Consider the following 13,551-nt stretch of genomic DNA (forward strand, 5'->3'; position numbering starts at 1 on the left):
TCCTCTGACTTTACTATAAGGTAGTGAAAACATTTTTGTTTATACATGTGATATTCCTGATTTCAGAGAGCTGTTCTGACCACCGTTCCTCAGACACTGTCAGTGGTGCGACAGTCCAGACTCAGTCCAGACCACTGCAGGTAACACCCCCCCGGTGCTTCTGTACTAATCTGAAGTCAGCTCACACAGTGAAGAGTTTGAGCTCCATCTCTGCAGCGGTGAGTTCCACTCTCAAGCTCAGCGGCTCTTGAGCAGATGTTAAACATGTCACCCATCCCTGACAGGTCAGCTCCAGAGGCAGATGTTGCTCATGACCTGGCAGGTGGAGCTGCTCTCTGCAGGGGAGAGGTAGATCTTGCCGCTGGGGCAGACACACACCTCAAATACAGCCTGTTCCTGGGAGGCCTGACTGGGAGACGACGTGTAGGTGCCAAGCGGGAGGCTCCCCAGCTGAACGGTGTTGGCATCTAAAAGAATCTGGGAGTAAAAACATCAGAGACACGCTGGAAGTCATTCAAATAACATCGCCACAGGTGCCCTCAAGTGATGCATTACCAACTCACACTGATAAATGACTGTGGTGCAATCAGTAAATTCAATGTGACAGGCAGGGTGAAATACAGCAGCACTGTGATCTGGTGAGTTAGGATAAGCAGTGAAGGAGAAACTCCATTTCTCTATTAAATCCCTTATTAGGAAAAACTGTGTGTTGTTTTAGCCGTGGTGGGGGGTGGAGGGTGAGGGCAATGTCAGTCACTTCCCCCACCACATTTGCACCTTTAGCAAGTGTTGGATGCATTTATGTCTGCCCTAACCTGAAATATGATGAGATAGCTGATCCCCTGACTTGTCATTAGTGCCATCACCAGGTCAAAATTTAATTGCATCCAAAACTACCTGGTTACTTACCAAATTAGCCTACCAATGCCATGCCCGTCAGCCTTGTCTTCACTACTAATTAGTAAATGTTAGCATGATGACACTAAACTGAGAGGGTGAATATCAGCATTTACCATTTAGCTCAAAGTACCACTGCGACCTCACAGCTGCTAGCACAGATATAGACTATATAATAATATAATATTAATAATAATAAAGGGCCATGAAAAGGAAACTTGTAACTCCCAGTATATCTTCTTATTGTCCTCACCTCTCCCTCTGTGGACTCCAGCAGTAGGTCCTTCCGACCACTGACCTTCAGCGGGCCTTTGGCAGTGCTTACTTCAACCCCCCTGGGGGCCTCCATGGTCAAGGCCCGTGTTGGAGACTCCAGCCTAACAAGAAAGGGGAAAAAAAAAAAAAAAGCACAACCTCAGAGATTTAGCGGATGAACTTATTGATTTTAGTCTTTTTTTTCAGGATGTTCGCATTATTAAAACTTTACCTTTTAAAAACTTATAATTTAATAGCTGAGGTTCAAGGTTAAGTTGGTTGAATGGATTGTTATTCAGTTCATAGTTTATAAATGTCCCTGTCTAATTACTTGTTTAGGGCAAGCTGAGGGAATCTAATCGTATTTGTTTCATAACAGACCCAGGGCAGTGAGGCATTTTAAAAATTAAGTCAAAACCTTAAAAAAAAACCAGCTTATTGATGTTTCTGTTGCCTGACTCCTGTTGCATTAATATATTTTGGGTCTTAGTTATGCCAACAACTTTTCCACCTGTGGAAATGAAAGCTGCATGTCATGTTTAAGTGGCTCTTCTCATTATGTTCCAGTATGGCTCTTAAACAGACCATAATTGTATCAGCTGGTTCTGACCTTCTGCAGCCATGAGGCTAATGTAATTTGCATTTCCCGCCCATGGATTATTTATTTACATGGGGAAAGATAAGTGTGAGTGCCAATCAGTGTAGAATTTGTTTCCACAACTCATAACCGTTTCGAATAGATTTTCTCCACCATCTTCCCCAAATCTGTTTTCAATGAATTTTAAATGGAAGACTTTAAGGAGCCGTCTTGAAATCGCTTCAATCTCCATAACCTCTGAAAGTGACACACATTTCGGATTATATGGTAGCGAGGAATAAAGGAGGCAGGGGGGGGGGGGGCAAGCAAATGAATTTCATCTGCATTCGAAAAGCCTCTTTGACTTTAAATCAGCTTTCAGTAGACTCAGTGTGGAGAAGATCTGACCTGTAAAAATAGAGAATATGTCTGCTCTGTTTTCCTTGCTCATCTGCTGCTCCTTTTTTTTCTTCCTGAAAGCTGTTATTCATTTTCATGTTTGAGTTTTGACTTAATCCATCCTACATATTGTTTTTTATAAGCATTTGTTTGTTTTTTTTATTGTGGATAGGTGCAAAGATTGTAATTATGAAAATGGACCAAGTACGTTTTAACTATTTATTGTAAAAAACATCCCTGGTCATCTCCCACAGCAATGTATCATACCATTTCTGCTCTTGAACCCCAGCTGACCATTAGTGAGCTCCTCAGCTTCACACGCTTCAGTAAGTATTTCTCAAGCATCCACTGATTATCCATGGCTCGGATAGAAGCGTCATTAAAAGACCCATTTAAAACACTCGGCATTGAGCTGTGCAGTAAGAAATTAGTGATGTGTGATGAGTGCATGTTATTTTCACTTCATTCAAAACACTTTTATCATCACCTGCTGCATGCACGCATGCACACGGCAATTCAGCCGCAAGACAAATTGCTCAATTTTCAAGAGTGCTTGTTTCAGGCACAGTCCAAAATAAAGCACTAAATGAATTAAATTAAATTTAAAAAGTGCCAGGGTTTTATAACCATCTCAGACTATTTCCAATTTCATGTGCAGAATGTTTATGGTCTAGTTTGTGAGGCTCTAAGAGCAGTATGCAGCCACACTTTACCTTAGTGCTGTCCAGTAACCATTACTATTCATGGCATATCATTTGAAATATATGCCTTTAAAGTTACATTAACTAAGATTTTACACATTGTCCGGTAAATAAAGCAGAAATGGGGCAGGATGTGGTGTCTCTAGGCTATACCCCCCCCCCCCACACACACACACACACACACCATAACAGTCTGATATTTACAGCTCTGTTGTTATTCCAGTGTCTCTACTCTCTGTTGTCAAAGTACGGTCTGTAAATTAGCTGCGCCTGCCACCTGGGAAAGGTTATAAGAAGTTTTTAGAGCCAGCCATTGAGGAGCTCTCTGCAGCTAAAAGTCCAAACATGGACACATAGCAGGACCATGGGCCCCACCTCTGTTACACTGAGCAAGACTTGGTTTGGGCAACCACATGATGTGATATTTTTTTAGTACCATTAACAACCTAACATAGTTATAATTGTACATTTGCATGAATTAATATTTTCACCTGGGAGTAATTTCTGCTTGTGTAATGTTAATGCTTTCTGTCACATTAACAGTAACCAGAGTGTTTTCACTGGATTATCAAACTGCTAGTCAGCTAACGCAGGCTTTGGACTGGAGGCTGGGATGGAAAGAGTAAGGAGCAGCCTATGGTAAGTTTTTTTTTTGGATGTTACTAAATCCTATAGAGGCTGAAAAGAAGCTCCTTTAATTGCAATATGTCTGCTCAGATCACAGAGTGCAGGGAAAGTGTTTATTTGTATTATAGATTTTCTATAATCAATGAGACATGACAAAGTGAAGACATGTTTTTGTAAAATATTAGCGGCTGTTTGTGGTATTTACAGTCAGGAAGGCTGCGCTCCACAGCCTCTCCCACTCTCTGGGAAATCTGACCCACTTCTGGCTTCTTGCTGCGTTCAGGATGACCTTTCCATCCACAGAAAGGTCAGTGTATCGCAGAGCTAAGGAGGAAAGAGCTGGGCTATATGTGCTCATGGCTGAGACTGATGTCACAGTGTTACAGTCGCTGTAAATACCGTGTTTGTGAGGAGATTCCAAAGGTGAAAGTAAAGTTTATCTTTATAGGTCACTCTGACATACAGTGTTTCTATGGACTTTACAGACCAATAACAGCATTAGTTGGACTTTTTAGTCTTTTCTCTATAACTAGTTTTGGTCCCGATAATTAAGGCGGCTCTCAAAATCTGGCTGACATATCACAGAGCATAAAAAAAACTTTCCAAAACTACCACAGAAGAAAAAAGTGCTAGATGCTAATTTTAAAAAAAAAAAAGGATCAAAACATCCCAGACTTATCTCAGCTGCAAACAACCAATTCATCGTCTAAGTATCACAAACACCTCTGACAGAGCCAAATACCCACAAAGCACACATCATAGACGGCACCGAATCAAATACAACCACATCAACATAGAACTCTTCATGTTCTCTGCAGCTCTGGGAACAGACTCAGTCATAAATTAAACCCTCAGACCATATAATTTGCAGGTATGGTCACATAAATCAAGTCTGTGATGGACTGTATATACCATATTATTACATTTTTAATCTACGTCCTGTCACAGTACAGGGAGTACTGGTAAAAAACCACTCAAAATGACAAATGACAACCTGTGACCATGACAATAACCAAAGCAGAGGTAAGACGTGATGAGTAGAAAAATATGATATCAACTTCAATGTAGCTTTAATTTCCCCTCACAGACAATAATCTCGCAGGCAGGAGAAGCTTAGAGAAGCTTAGGGCTCAGACAGATCTAAACACAACATACAATAAAAAAATAACTGTAAATGTGTAAAAACAAATGCTGCAGGCAAGATCACTCAAAAACTACGTGCATCAAACTTAAAACATAAAAGCTTTCAGTGTCTCTGTGTTCTCTGCTGTCCAGCCAAATAAGACCTTAGCACTATATTTCTCTTCTGCAATCAAAACCAAAAAAAAAAAGAAAAGACTCCTGCTACACTACATCTCACTCACACCTAACTGATGGTAGAAAAGTCTGGACAGAGCTAAAGAGGACCATGACGAGTTGTTCTCTTCTGCCTTTATCTTCTTAATGAACCTGTCACTCTTATGCGGACACAGCTACAGCCGAGTGTCCTGAAAGCTGCTCGGATCAACCAGAGAGGAGTACGTGGCTGGCCGCTCTGCAAACAGACTTTAAACCTGAAGGTGAGGAGAGGTCTAGTAGCAGAAAGTTAGACAGAAAATAAAATAAAGAGCTGTTTTCCTGCTCTCCAATGCTGGGTCTAGAATTGCATCATGTGATGTCTGCACTGTAAGAAACCTCTGAGCCTTCAAATCCTATTGGGTCTCTTTTGCTTCTGAATGTCAGACTTGTGTCAGTACAGATCCCAGTGTGCATCAAAGCAGAGACTTCTTGTGGATACTGATCAGACATCCATCTACATCAGTCCTATACAGATGTCAAGAGGACTGATAGAGTCGCTCTGAATTTAAACAAAGTAACAGAAGTATCACAGTGAATCCTTCATTCTGCAAACCCACGTTACAAAGACTAATGTCACTGCATTTATCCCCCAGTTTCCATGTTTTTTCTAACAGGTTTAGGATACGTACATCAGGAATCAGGAAACCATACTCCAAACTGAGATGCAGAATGATTTGACTATGTAATTGACAGAAATATTTTAATATTTATGTCTGTAATTTCTGGTTGGATGCTGCTGTGATTATCAAACTGAGTGGGTAGCTTGCTGGGGAGTCAACCCTCAAAGACAAATTTTCTGTAATTATTTTGATCTCTAACCTCAAATTCAGCACCAGAGAGTATTTTGAGACTGAACCAGAACTACAAGAGTCACTGTGAGATGAAGGCGCTGATCAGCAGCTACAGCTAAAGGTAATGAAGCCATGGGCTGCAAACAGGGCAATGACAAGCTGACATATCTCTTCTGGAGGACTGTATCTGCTTTATAACTGCACTCCTCTTGTCTCAGAGTCATCAACGTCATGGTCTCTCTCCCTGATTGCTCCTCAGCAGAAGCTTGAATTATTCACAAGTCATTTTTCAAGTAAAAGTACCAACGAATCCACCGAAGCATCTGCTCTGTTTCTCTGTATTTTATCATTGTCAGCTAAATATTTGGGGGTTTTGGTTCCTGGGACAAAACTTCACATATGAAGATGATGCATTGGGCTCTGTTAAACTAGTGTGTGGATCAGTTAATATAGTTCATTTAAAGGGTAACTGTTAATTATAGGGGCAAGTTTTGTATCTAAATTTTTGATCTGAACTTTTTTTGTCCCTTTGCTTTACATTTGTGGGCATTTTGATATCAATACATTTGGTATTTGGGGTAAGTGCAATAACACTTTTATTGCTCTGTTGTGTTTCATATTTCACCTTGTGTTAACAAAACTGACAGTATCTTACACCTACTCAGATAAATATGAACAGTAAATAATGAAAAATGTCAAGTTTGAAACTAAATAATAGATTTTTAAATATTTTCTGGTTTTCTCAGTATATCCATAAATACGTCTTCGCTGTCATTCAGTTGTTTTTGTGCAGACGAACACAGTGAAGATATGAACCTGTCCACCACCCTCACTTCACAAATCCACAGTGCACCTACAAGACAGGGTTGCAGCAAATACAGAAGTGACAGCGAAGTACATAAGTTAGGTTTAAATCTTTTTTAAATGACACATAATATATACATAGCAGTGGAATCATTCGAGTGTATATTCAATAGTACAATAATGGCAAAATGAAGATTGTGTTCCAGGGCACACAGACAACTCTCTCAGGAACAGGAACAGGTGCTTTAAAAAAGGAGGAAGATCTCAGGTGGGCTTATTTGATTTTGCCTCTGCTCTGTTCTTCTCCCAGGTTACCGCTGGCTTGCAGAGAAAGAAAATGGCACAAAGAGAGCGATCCTACTTTAAAGAGAAAAAGAAGGACGACGTGGACACGAGCCAAGCCAGATCTTTATCATCCGGAGAGGTTTCCTGACAGGTGGTGAGTGGTGTGCAAAGATGCTTTAACTTGTCAGATTTTCAGGGAGGTGGAGGAAATTGCAGAGCCAAACATAAAAACAATGCAAAATCTAAATACATATTACAGTTCTACCATAAGCCAATGAAACCTGCATGTTTGCTTAACAACATGCAGGATCTCTGAACCTTGAATCAGCTGTGGTCCGTCTAATGTAATAAAGTGAAACTAATAGTGACAGACTACATGTTATATGGTTCTGTGAGTGTCTAAGAATTTTTAAAAGAGCTTTTTTTGTACCTGTCACACTAATTATACAGTGAGATGTCATCGCATGAGATGATAAATTAGATTTACACATGTGTAATCAATCAGCAGTCTATACACGTTCATAATTCACTGTCTGGCTTTATAATGGAAAAAGTGCCTGCTCTGGAACCATCAGTTGGCAGATTTATATTTTCCACCCTTTGGCAATGTCACCTTTTCTGTGGCGACTCAGTCTGAGTGCTGTGTTAGGCCAGAAACGTGTTCATACAAAGTGTCCAACCATGTTGGAAGGAAAAATGTTTGTAGTTCCAAACAGCCACAGTCGGAGGTGGAGAGAAAAGCCGGATGTAATGGAGAGAAACGCCGGCTGTAACGGAGAGGGGAGGAGGTGCAGGGTGGTTTAAATGGGGGGGGGTAGTAGGGTGCATTTTCAGACAGTCTCTCCTGCAAGACATTCATTGTTTGTACACATCAAAAAGCAATGGAAATAGTCTGAAATTGCTGTTGTTGACAGCACTTCTGTGAGAAAAATTGATACTGATCCACTGTGCCATTTTGTCCATTCTCAACCAGATGAATGTGAAAGTGATGTATTAGAGCCTAGTCTGCTTTATGGTCACGATTTACAGGCTCATGACTATAAATCATATGCACACCTCCAAACTTTGATTTCTTACCTTACAATAAAAAACTCATTTCATAAAAATCTGAAACATAAAAGAGTAAAAACAAACTATTTGCATCCCAATAACTTAACTAAGTGAAATGTGGTTGTGGTTATTTGCGGGTGAAATGTAATATTTTCATTTGAACTGGATAAAATCTTGTTATGGTGGTTTTAACAGACGACAATATTGTTTTTCGGGACACGAGATTCTTTATAGCAACAGTTGCTTTTTACTTTGCCCACAAAACAATTCGTCTATAAATATACTCTAAGAATAAAAAATAACAAAACAAAAGTCTTCTTGGGCTGAAATTTATGTCGTGTGCACATGGTTGACTTTTCTTCATTTTGATTTTTAAAACACTACTGTGTTCCCCCCAAAATAATGTCTTTGCCATGGATTGGAAAATAAATTCAGTTTAAGTAAAAGGAGTATTGATGTAAAGTCGTGACAGTTTGAAATATTTTAGTAATTCGTTACTGAAGGAAGCAGCAGAAAAACAGCCTGCAGCAATAATAGATTTTTGAAAATAGACTGTGACATTGTTTAAATTAAATATCTTTGATTGAATATGTGTATTTTCAGGAGAAAATCTGAATCCTGCTCAAGTAAACGTCATGTTGCTGCTTTCGTGTTTTTCCAGTGGCTCTTGCCCTGTTGCCTCTCATTAAGATTTAGGCCACATTGCAGATGGTCACCCCTGAGCTCTGTGAGTGTGTGTGTGTGTGTGTGTGTGTGTGTGTGTGTGTGTGTGTGTGTGTGTGTGTGTGTGTGTATGCTGGCTTTAAAGTGAACCTCATCAGTATTCCCCTCACTCTGGAGGAATTAGCTGCCAGAACACTGCTTTTTCTGCCAACTTTGATCCCAGCCCTCCCTTCAGGACCAGTAAGGTGGACAACAAACCCCACTCGTTATAGCTCGTTAATGGACTGACACCAGGCTCAGAGCCTCAGGCACAGTGCAGTGTGAGTGTACGAGTCTAATACACATCTCAACCGTCCACACTCTCGATGCTTTAATCAATTCTGGACCACTATAGAGATAACTAATAAATTAGCTCACCCCTGGGCTGTGAAATTAATGTAATGGTCAAATCTACTTTTATATTTGTGTGATAATGAGCCAAAGAGGATGCTTGAGTTTACAAGGGGGTGCTTGAGGATAATGATACTGGTGAGTAAAGGTTCTCACCCCCTCTTTTTTTTTTTTTTTTTTCCCAGCACAGGCATAAACTTTGAAATGCCATGGAACATTTATCATCATTATTTAAAGATCTTCATTTTTAGTCAACAGGATATGAATATGTGACATTAACCTTTAATGAATTTCTGTAAAGTCGATGAATATGAACTTACTTCAAGTCTTCAGAAGCCCTTGCCTGGATCAGTGGCGTTTCTACTGAATGTCCGAACACGGCGCCTTCTGTGCCTGCCAATAAAATGTATAATCCACAGAACGAACAGCCAAGAATATGTTTACTAAGGGTTGATATCGGACGGCAATACTTTTTTGGAACTGGCAAAAATGTGCCTACAGCAGTATCAATAATGTCTGTGCTTACACACCCAAAGTGCTAGGTTAGGTCCAAACAAACTCTAAAATGTTTGCCTGTTTGGTTCAGTTTGTTTAAGCTGGCGTAAAAGCTGTCAAACACTGGATAAACTAACTAAGACAAACACCCTCTTCCCACTGCCAGAGGACTCTGGTTTTGTATGTGATGTAAAAGGCCCAGCCACAGGATTCATGAGAACAAATTAACATGAATTCAAATGCTGCTTTTAAACCTTCAGGCTGTGAACATCCAGAGAAGTGCTCATTATATAGCATTACTATATAGTACATTTCACCTGTGACAGTGAACTTTTCTGTGGTCATCACGATCTCCTCTTCATCTGCAGTGAACAGCAGCCGTCCTCTGTCTCTGCTCCTCACCTCCAGCCTCTGGCACTGGGCCTCCACAGCCTCAGGTCCTGCAGACAGACAGACATGCTGGAGCTTCTGGCTTTCACCAAAAAGCTAAACACTGTTGGTGGGGAGCCTGAAAATCAAACTGCAAGACCTGGCCATTAGCAAAGGCAATATTTAGTATTTTTCTGTGGCTCAATATATATTTTAGTATGATAATTGAAAACCATTACAGAAAAGATTTCCATTTAAAAGGTTTTATCAGTCTGCAATACTAGCAATAACGCTCTTTTTGTAAATGGGGCTGTCAGATAGAGGTTGACTTATGTGCTTTGCAAATCAGCTTTGGGAAACTATGTTTGGCCATGAAGGACTATCAGCGTGCTGAAAAACTTTGGGAAGTGCTTGCTCTGCAAATACAAGACGCCCAACAAAGCTGGATCTGCCATGGTTTCACAGTGAATGGAGACAAATCAGTAATCTGTTCCGCTGGTAAGGAATATTAATTCCTGCTCTCCAGACTTCAGTGTTTTTTCCAGATGTGCATGCAGAAACTTAACGTCTCGCTTTCTCCCTCTCTCCTCCATTCATCCACAGGCTCTGACGGCTCGGGGGAATTTAATTATTCTCACCAAGTTTCATCTAATTTCAGACAAAATGTGCTTTCTCCAAAAGCAGGCACTAATTTTCTGTGGAAGGTCAAGCATGACCAAAAAGTGTCATATCACTAGTCTTGTCAAATCAGCATCAACGCTCAACTTATGCTGGCTAAGATCAATAGCTATTAATGTTAATGAACAGGTCATTTGCTTTCCAGTGGTCATTAATCATGTAAATGACTTTAGTAATTTGAACTGACTGATGGTCAAACTTGATGATAATAAGAAGGATCCGTTGCCCTTTCAATAAGTACATTAAAGGAAGAAACCATAGGGACTTTACAGACGAATCATTGCTCTAATCTTGATTAAAGTCATTAATAAAATAAGCATCATCTGGCGATTTACAGCCAAGATGAGTTTAAAACCAGTTTTTAATAACTTGTACATAGAAAATGGTTTAAACCAGCTGCAGGCCACGTTTGACAGGTGTTTCCCACAGCAAGTGGTGATGCAGACGTGAAAGGAGGACATGGACACTCACCCACTGTGAGCTGGCCGGTCAGCTGGCCTTGGTCATTTCTAGCATTCAGCGTTACGTTCTTCTCTGACCGTAAGACCAGCAAGCTGTCCTAGGGGAAGCATGAATGGGGACGGGAATGAGACACAGGGAGAAAGACAAGAGATAGGAATATGTCATGGCTTCAGTTTCACTGTATGTGAAACCCACTTCTCCTGTTTTCTTCTTTTTTAAACTACTGACCAAAACAATTAAAGAATATTTTTGGTTTTAAGAGTTGCTTCTATTTCCTTCCTCTATTTTCCTCCCCGGCTTTGTTAAAAAGTCGCATGTTTTCACTCTGTGTGACTGGTCGAGGTGTCTCTGTCTCTTCTCTGCAGACAATTTACCTCTGGACCTGTTCTGCTTTCTGGAAGTTTTGCTTTTTGCATTTGAATGATGATGATGATGATTGTGTGTGTGTGTGTGTGTGTGTGTTCATGTGTGTGTTCATGTTGAGAAGGCTGTGACTCCATGCAACTGTTTCACCTCATTTGACAAAAATCAGTGAACTGTAAAAAAAAAAAAAAAAAAAAAGTCATACATTTATTTGCCATTTTTGTTTTCCTCTGCAGATAATCGGACGCTGGTGGAGCATGGATGAGTATTATTTATACTGAATATTAGTGTGTGACACATATTGTAGTAGTTGTTCCAAGGATGAGCAGCTCACATTATGGACCAGGGCTTGGGCAACTAGCTCCTCCATGTTTTCCTGCCATCCCTGCTCTACCTTAGAGCTGCTTACCTGGATCAGGTGCGTTCAGCCCATCAGAAGCTGGAAGATACCATCTCAGAGGAGGGTGGAAGTGGGAGAAGACTAAGTGAATTGGCAGCTTCTTGTAATGGAGTATGTCACACTTTGCAAAAACCGATCAAACTCCGGACATTCACTGCCTCACCTAGGAGAGACTACTGCGCGTGTGCACCATGCAGTGCACCAGTCCAGGTATACGTGGTCTTCACCCCACAGGTTGAACTGGTGTATTCTGGTGTATTACTACATGAGTGAAGTTAAAACTTGCGGTTGGGTTGAACTCCCAGACGTGGATCATCCTCACAGGACTGCAGGTGGTTTGGGCCATGACTGAGATCACATGAAGGACACATGTTGCAACCTGCAAACTCCGCTCACATTATAAAGAACATAAAAAAGCTTCGGGTGTCAGCTGTTGACGCCAGACTCAAAACAGCCTCAGTGGAGTCTTTCTGCAAAAATGCTGGAAAACAAGAGAAGCAACAGCAGGTAAGACCAAAATCCTCTAGATCACTTTGAAGCTGTTCACTTGCACCTGCACTGTGTGATCTCTAAAAGGTTTAATGGTGATTTCAGTGTTTTTGGATGTTTTTAGTTGAGGGCTTCGATTTTTAGTTTCTTTCAGTGTTCATACACTGTATACCAGTGTTCATGTTGTTTCCAATAATATTAGAAACAATGAGAATAAACTAGTTTACATATTCATTTCTTAAGGACGTGTCCACACCACAGACTGTGAATTAACATTTTAGGACACATCGCCACTTTCTCCAACTATGCAAAAGTGAAGCCAGCGGATTGTGGATCCAGGGCTGCCATGTTGCCAGTGTGATGCAGTTTGCAGCCAGACTGTGCAGTAGTGCAGGACTGTGGAGCCCTGGCATCACACTGGCAATCAAAAGTGTCAAGCATTCAAATACATAATTAAAAAACCCTCTTTTACACAAAATATTTGCCTAAAATGACAGAAATCTCCATTTTTTTTGTTTGGCTCATGGTCTGTGTTCTAATATGGGGAAGCTGGGGTTTATGAGCAGCCAGCTGGTGACTTCACTTCCAGGGAGGTGTGCATCGTCCATCTTTACAGTCTGTGGTACGTATTTGTACCGTCAGGTCCTTGAGTTGTTGCTCTCAGATACTGGTGCTGGGTCCATGGACCGTCCTCTGGTATACAGCTGTATACAGCTGTTGGTGGACATGCAGTCTGCTTAATGTGTATCTGGAGGCTTTTTGAGATCTCTGGTTGTGCTTAATGTGCATTGATATTTGAGTGTTCTTGCTTTATTGTTAACGTGTGAACATACTGTCTGTATAAGCTTATGTGAATCACAGGGGTGATGGTGTTTTAACTTAGCTGTGTAATGACGATCACGGTTCAGCCTAAGAAAGTTTCACAGTGAAAATCATTTGTGTTTATTTGTGAAGAGAAGCCTGGTGATTGTTTGCACTGCAGGTTTAGAACTGGACGATACGGTAAAGGGCTTTAATGATAAATAATTCTGGTCATTGAATAAAAGTAATTCACCCTCCTTTACACAAGTATTGGTCTCCACTGACCTCTGGGAAATCAAGACAGTCTTTAACTGCTAAATGCTCCGCTGTGTTCACTTCATGTTAAAAGTATAAAAGTTCATTTATCATTTCACATCTCGAGCTAATAATGATGCTGTGAGTCTAAAAGGTCTGATTAACTTCATGGTTTCCCAAAAGAGGCATCAGGCTGTAGCAGATTATCTCAAGTTCGTGTGGCGTGTAACTTTGCAGAGGTCATTCAGTGGATTTTCATTCCCTGCTTGCTTCTTTCTAATATAAATGCGCATCATGAACAAGTTCTCCAGGAAGGACAGCATCGCGAAGAAATCTGAGTTCTTGAGTTGAAGTATCCCTTTAAAGCGTTTATAGGTCGTGAACTGTTTCCTGAGGGGCCATGACTGAGACGCTGCCGCACAATTTTTGATCACATAAAAGACTTTTTAGTCACTGTGCCTG

The 13,551-nt window shown here is 40.7% G+C and overlaps 1 protein-coding gene across 1 annotated transcript in view; it reads right to left on the reverse strand.

Annotated features, from left to right (window-relative positions):
- Positions 1-247: 247 nt before the first annotated feature.
- The window catches only part of LOC113125440 (zeta-sarcoglycan-like), a 28,719-nt gene continuing 15,415 nt past the window's right edge, over positions 248-13,551 (reverse strand). Inside the window, exons 4-8 of the mRNA XM_026298901.2 lie at positions 10,791-10,878; positions 9,590-9,712; positions 9,098-9,170; positions 1,151-1,274; positions 248-477 (exon numbers count right to left, since the gene is read on the reverse strand). Of these exons, the coding sequence (XP_026154686.1) occupies positions 286-477; positions 1,151-1,274; positions 9,098-9,170; positions 9,590-9,712; positions 10,791-10,878 (600 nt within the window). The 3' untranslated portion in view covers positions 248-285. The remainder of the gene's footprint in view (positions 478-1,150; positions 1,275-9,097; positions 9,171-9,589; positions 9,713-10,790; positions 10,879-13,551) is intronic.

The sequence above is a fragment of the Mastacembelus armatus genome, chromosome 18 (genome assembly GCF_900324485.2).
Source record: "Mastacembelus armatus chromosome 18, fMasArm1.2, whole genome shotgun sequence".
Lineage (NCBI taxonomy): Eukaryota > Metazoa > Chordata > Actinopteri > Synbranchiformes > Mastacembelidae > Mastacembelus > Mastacembelus armatus.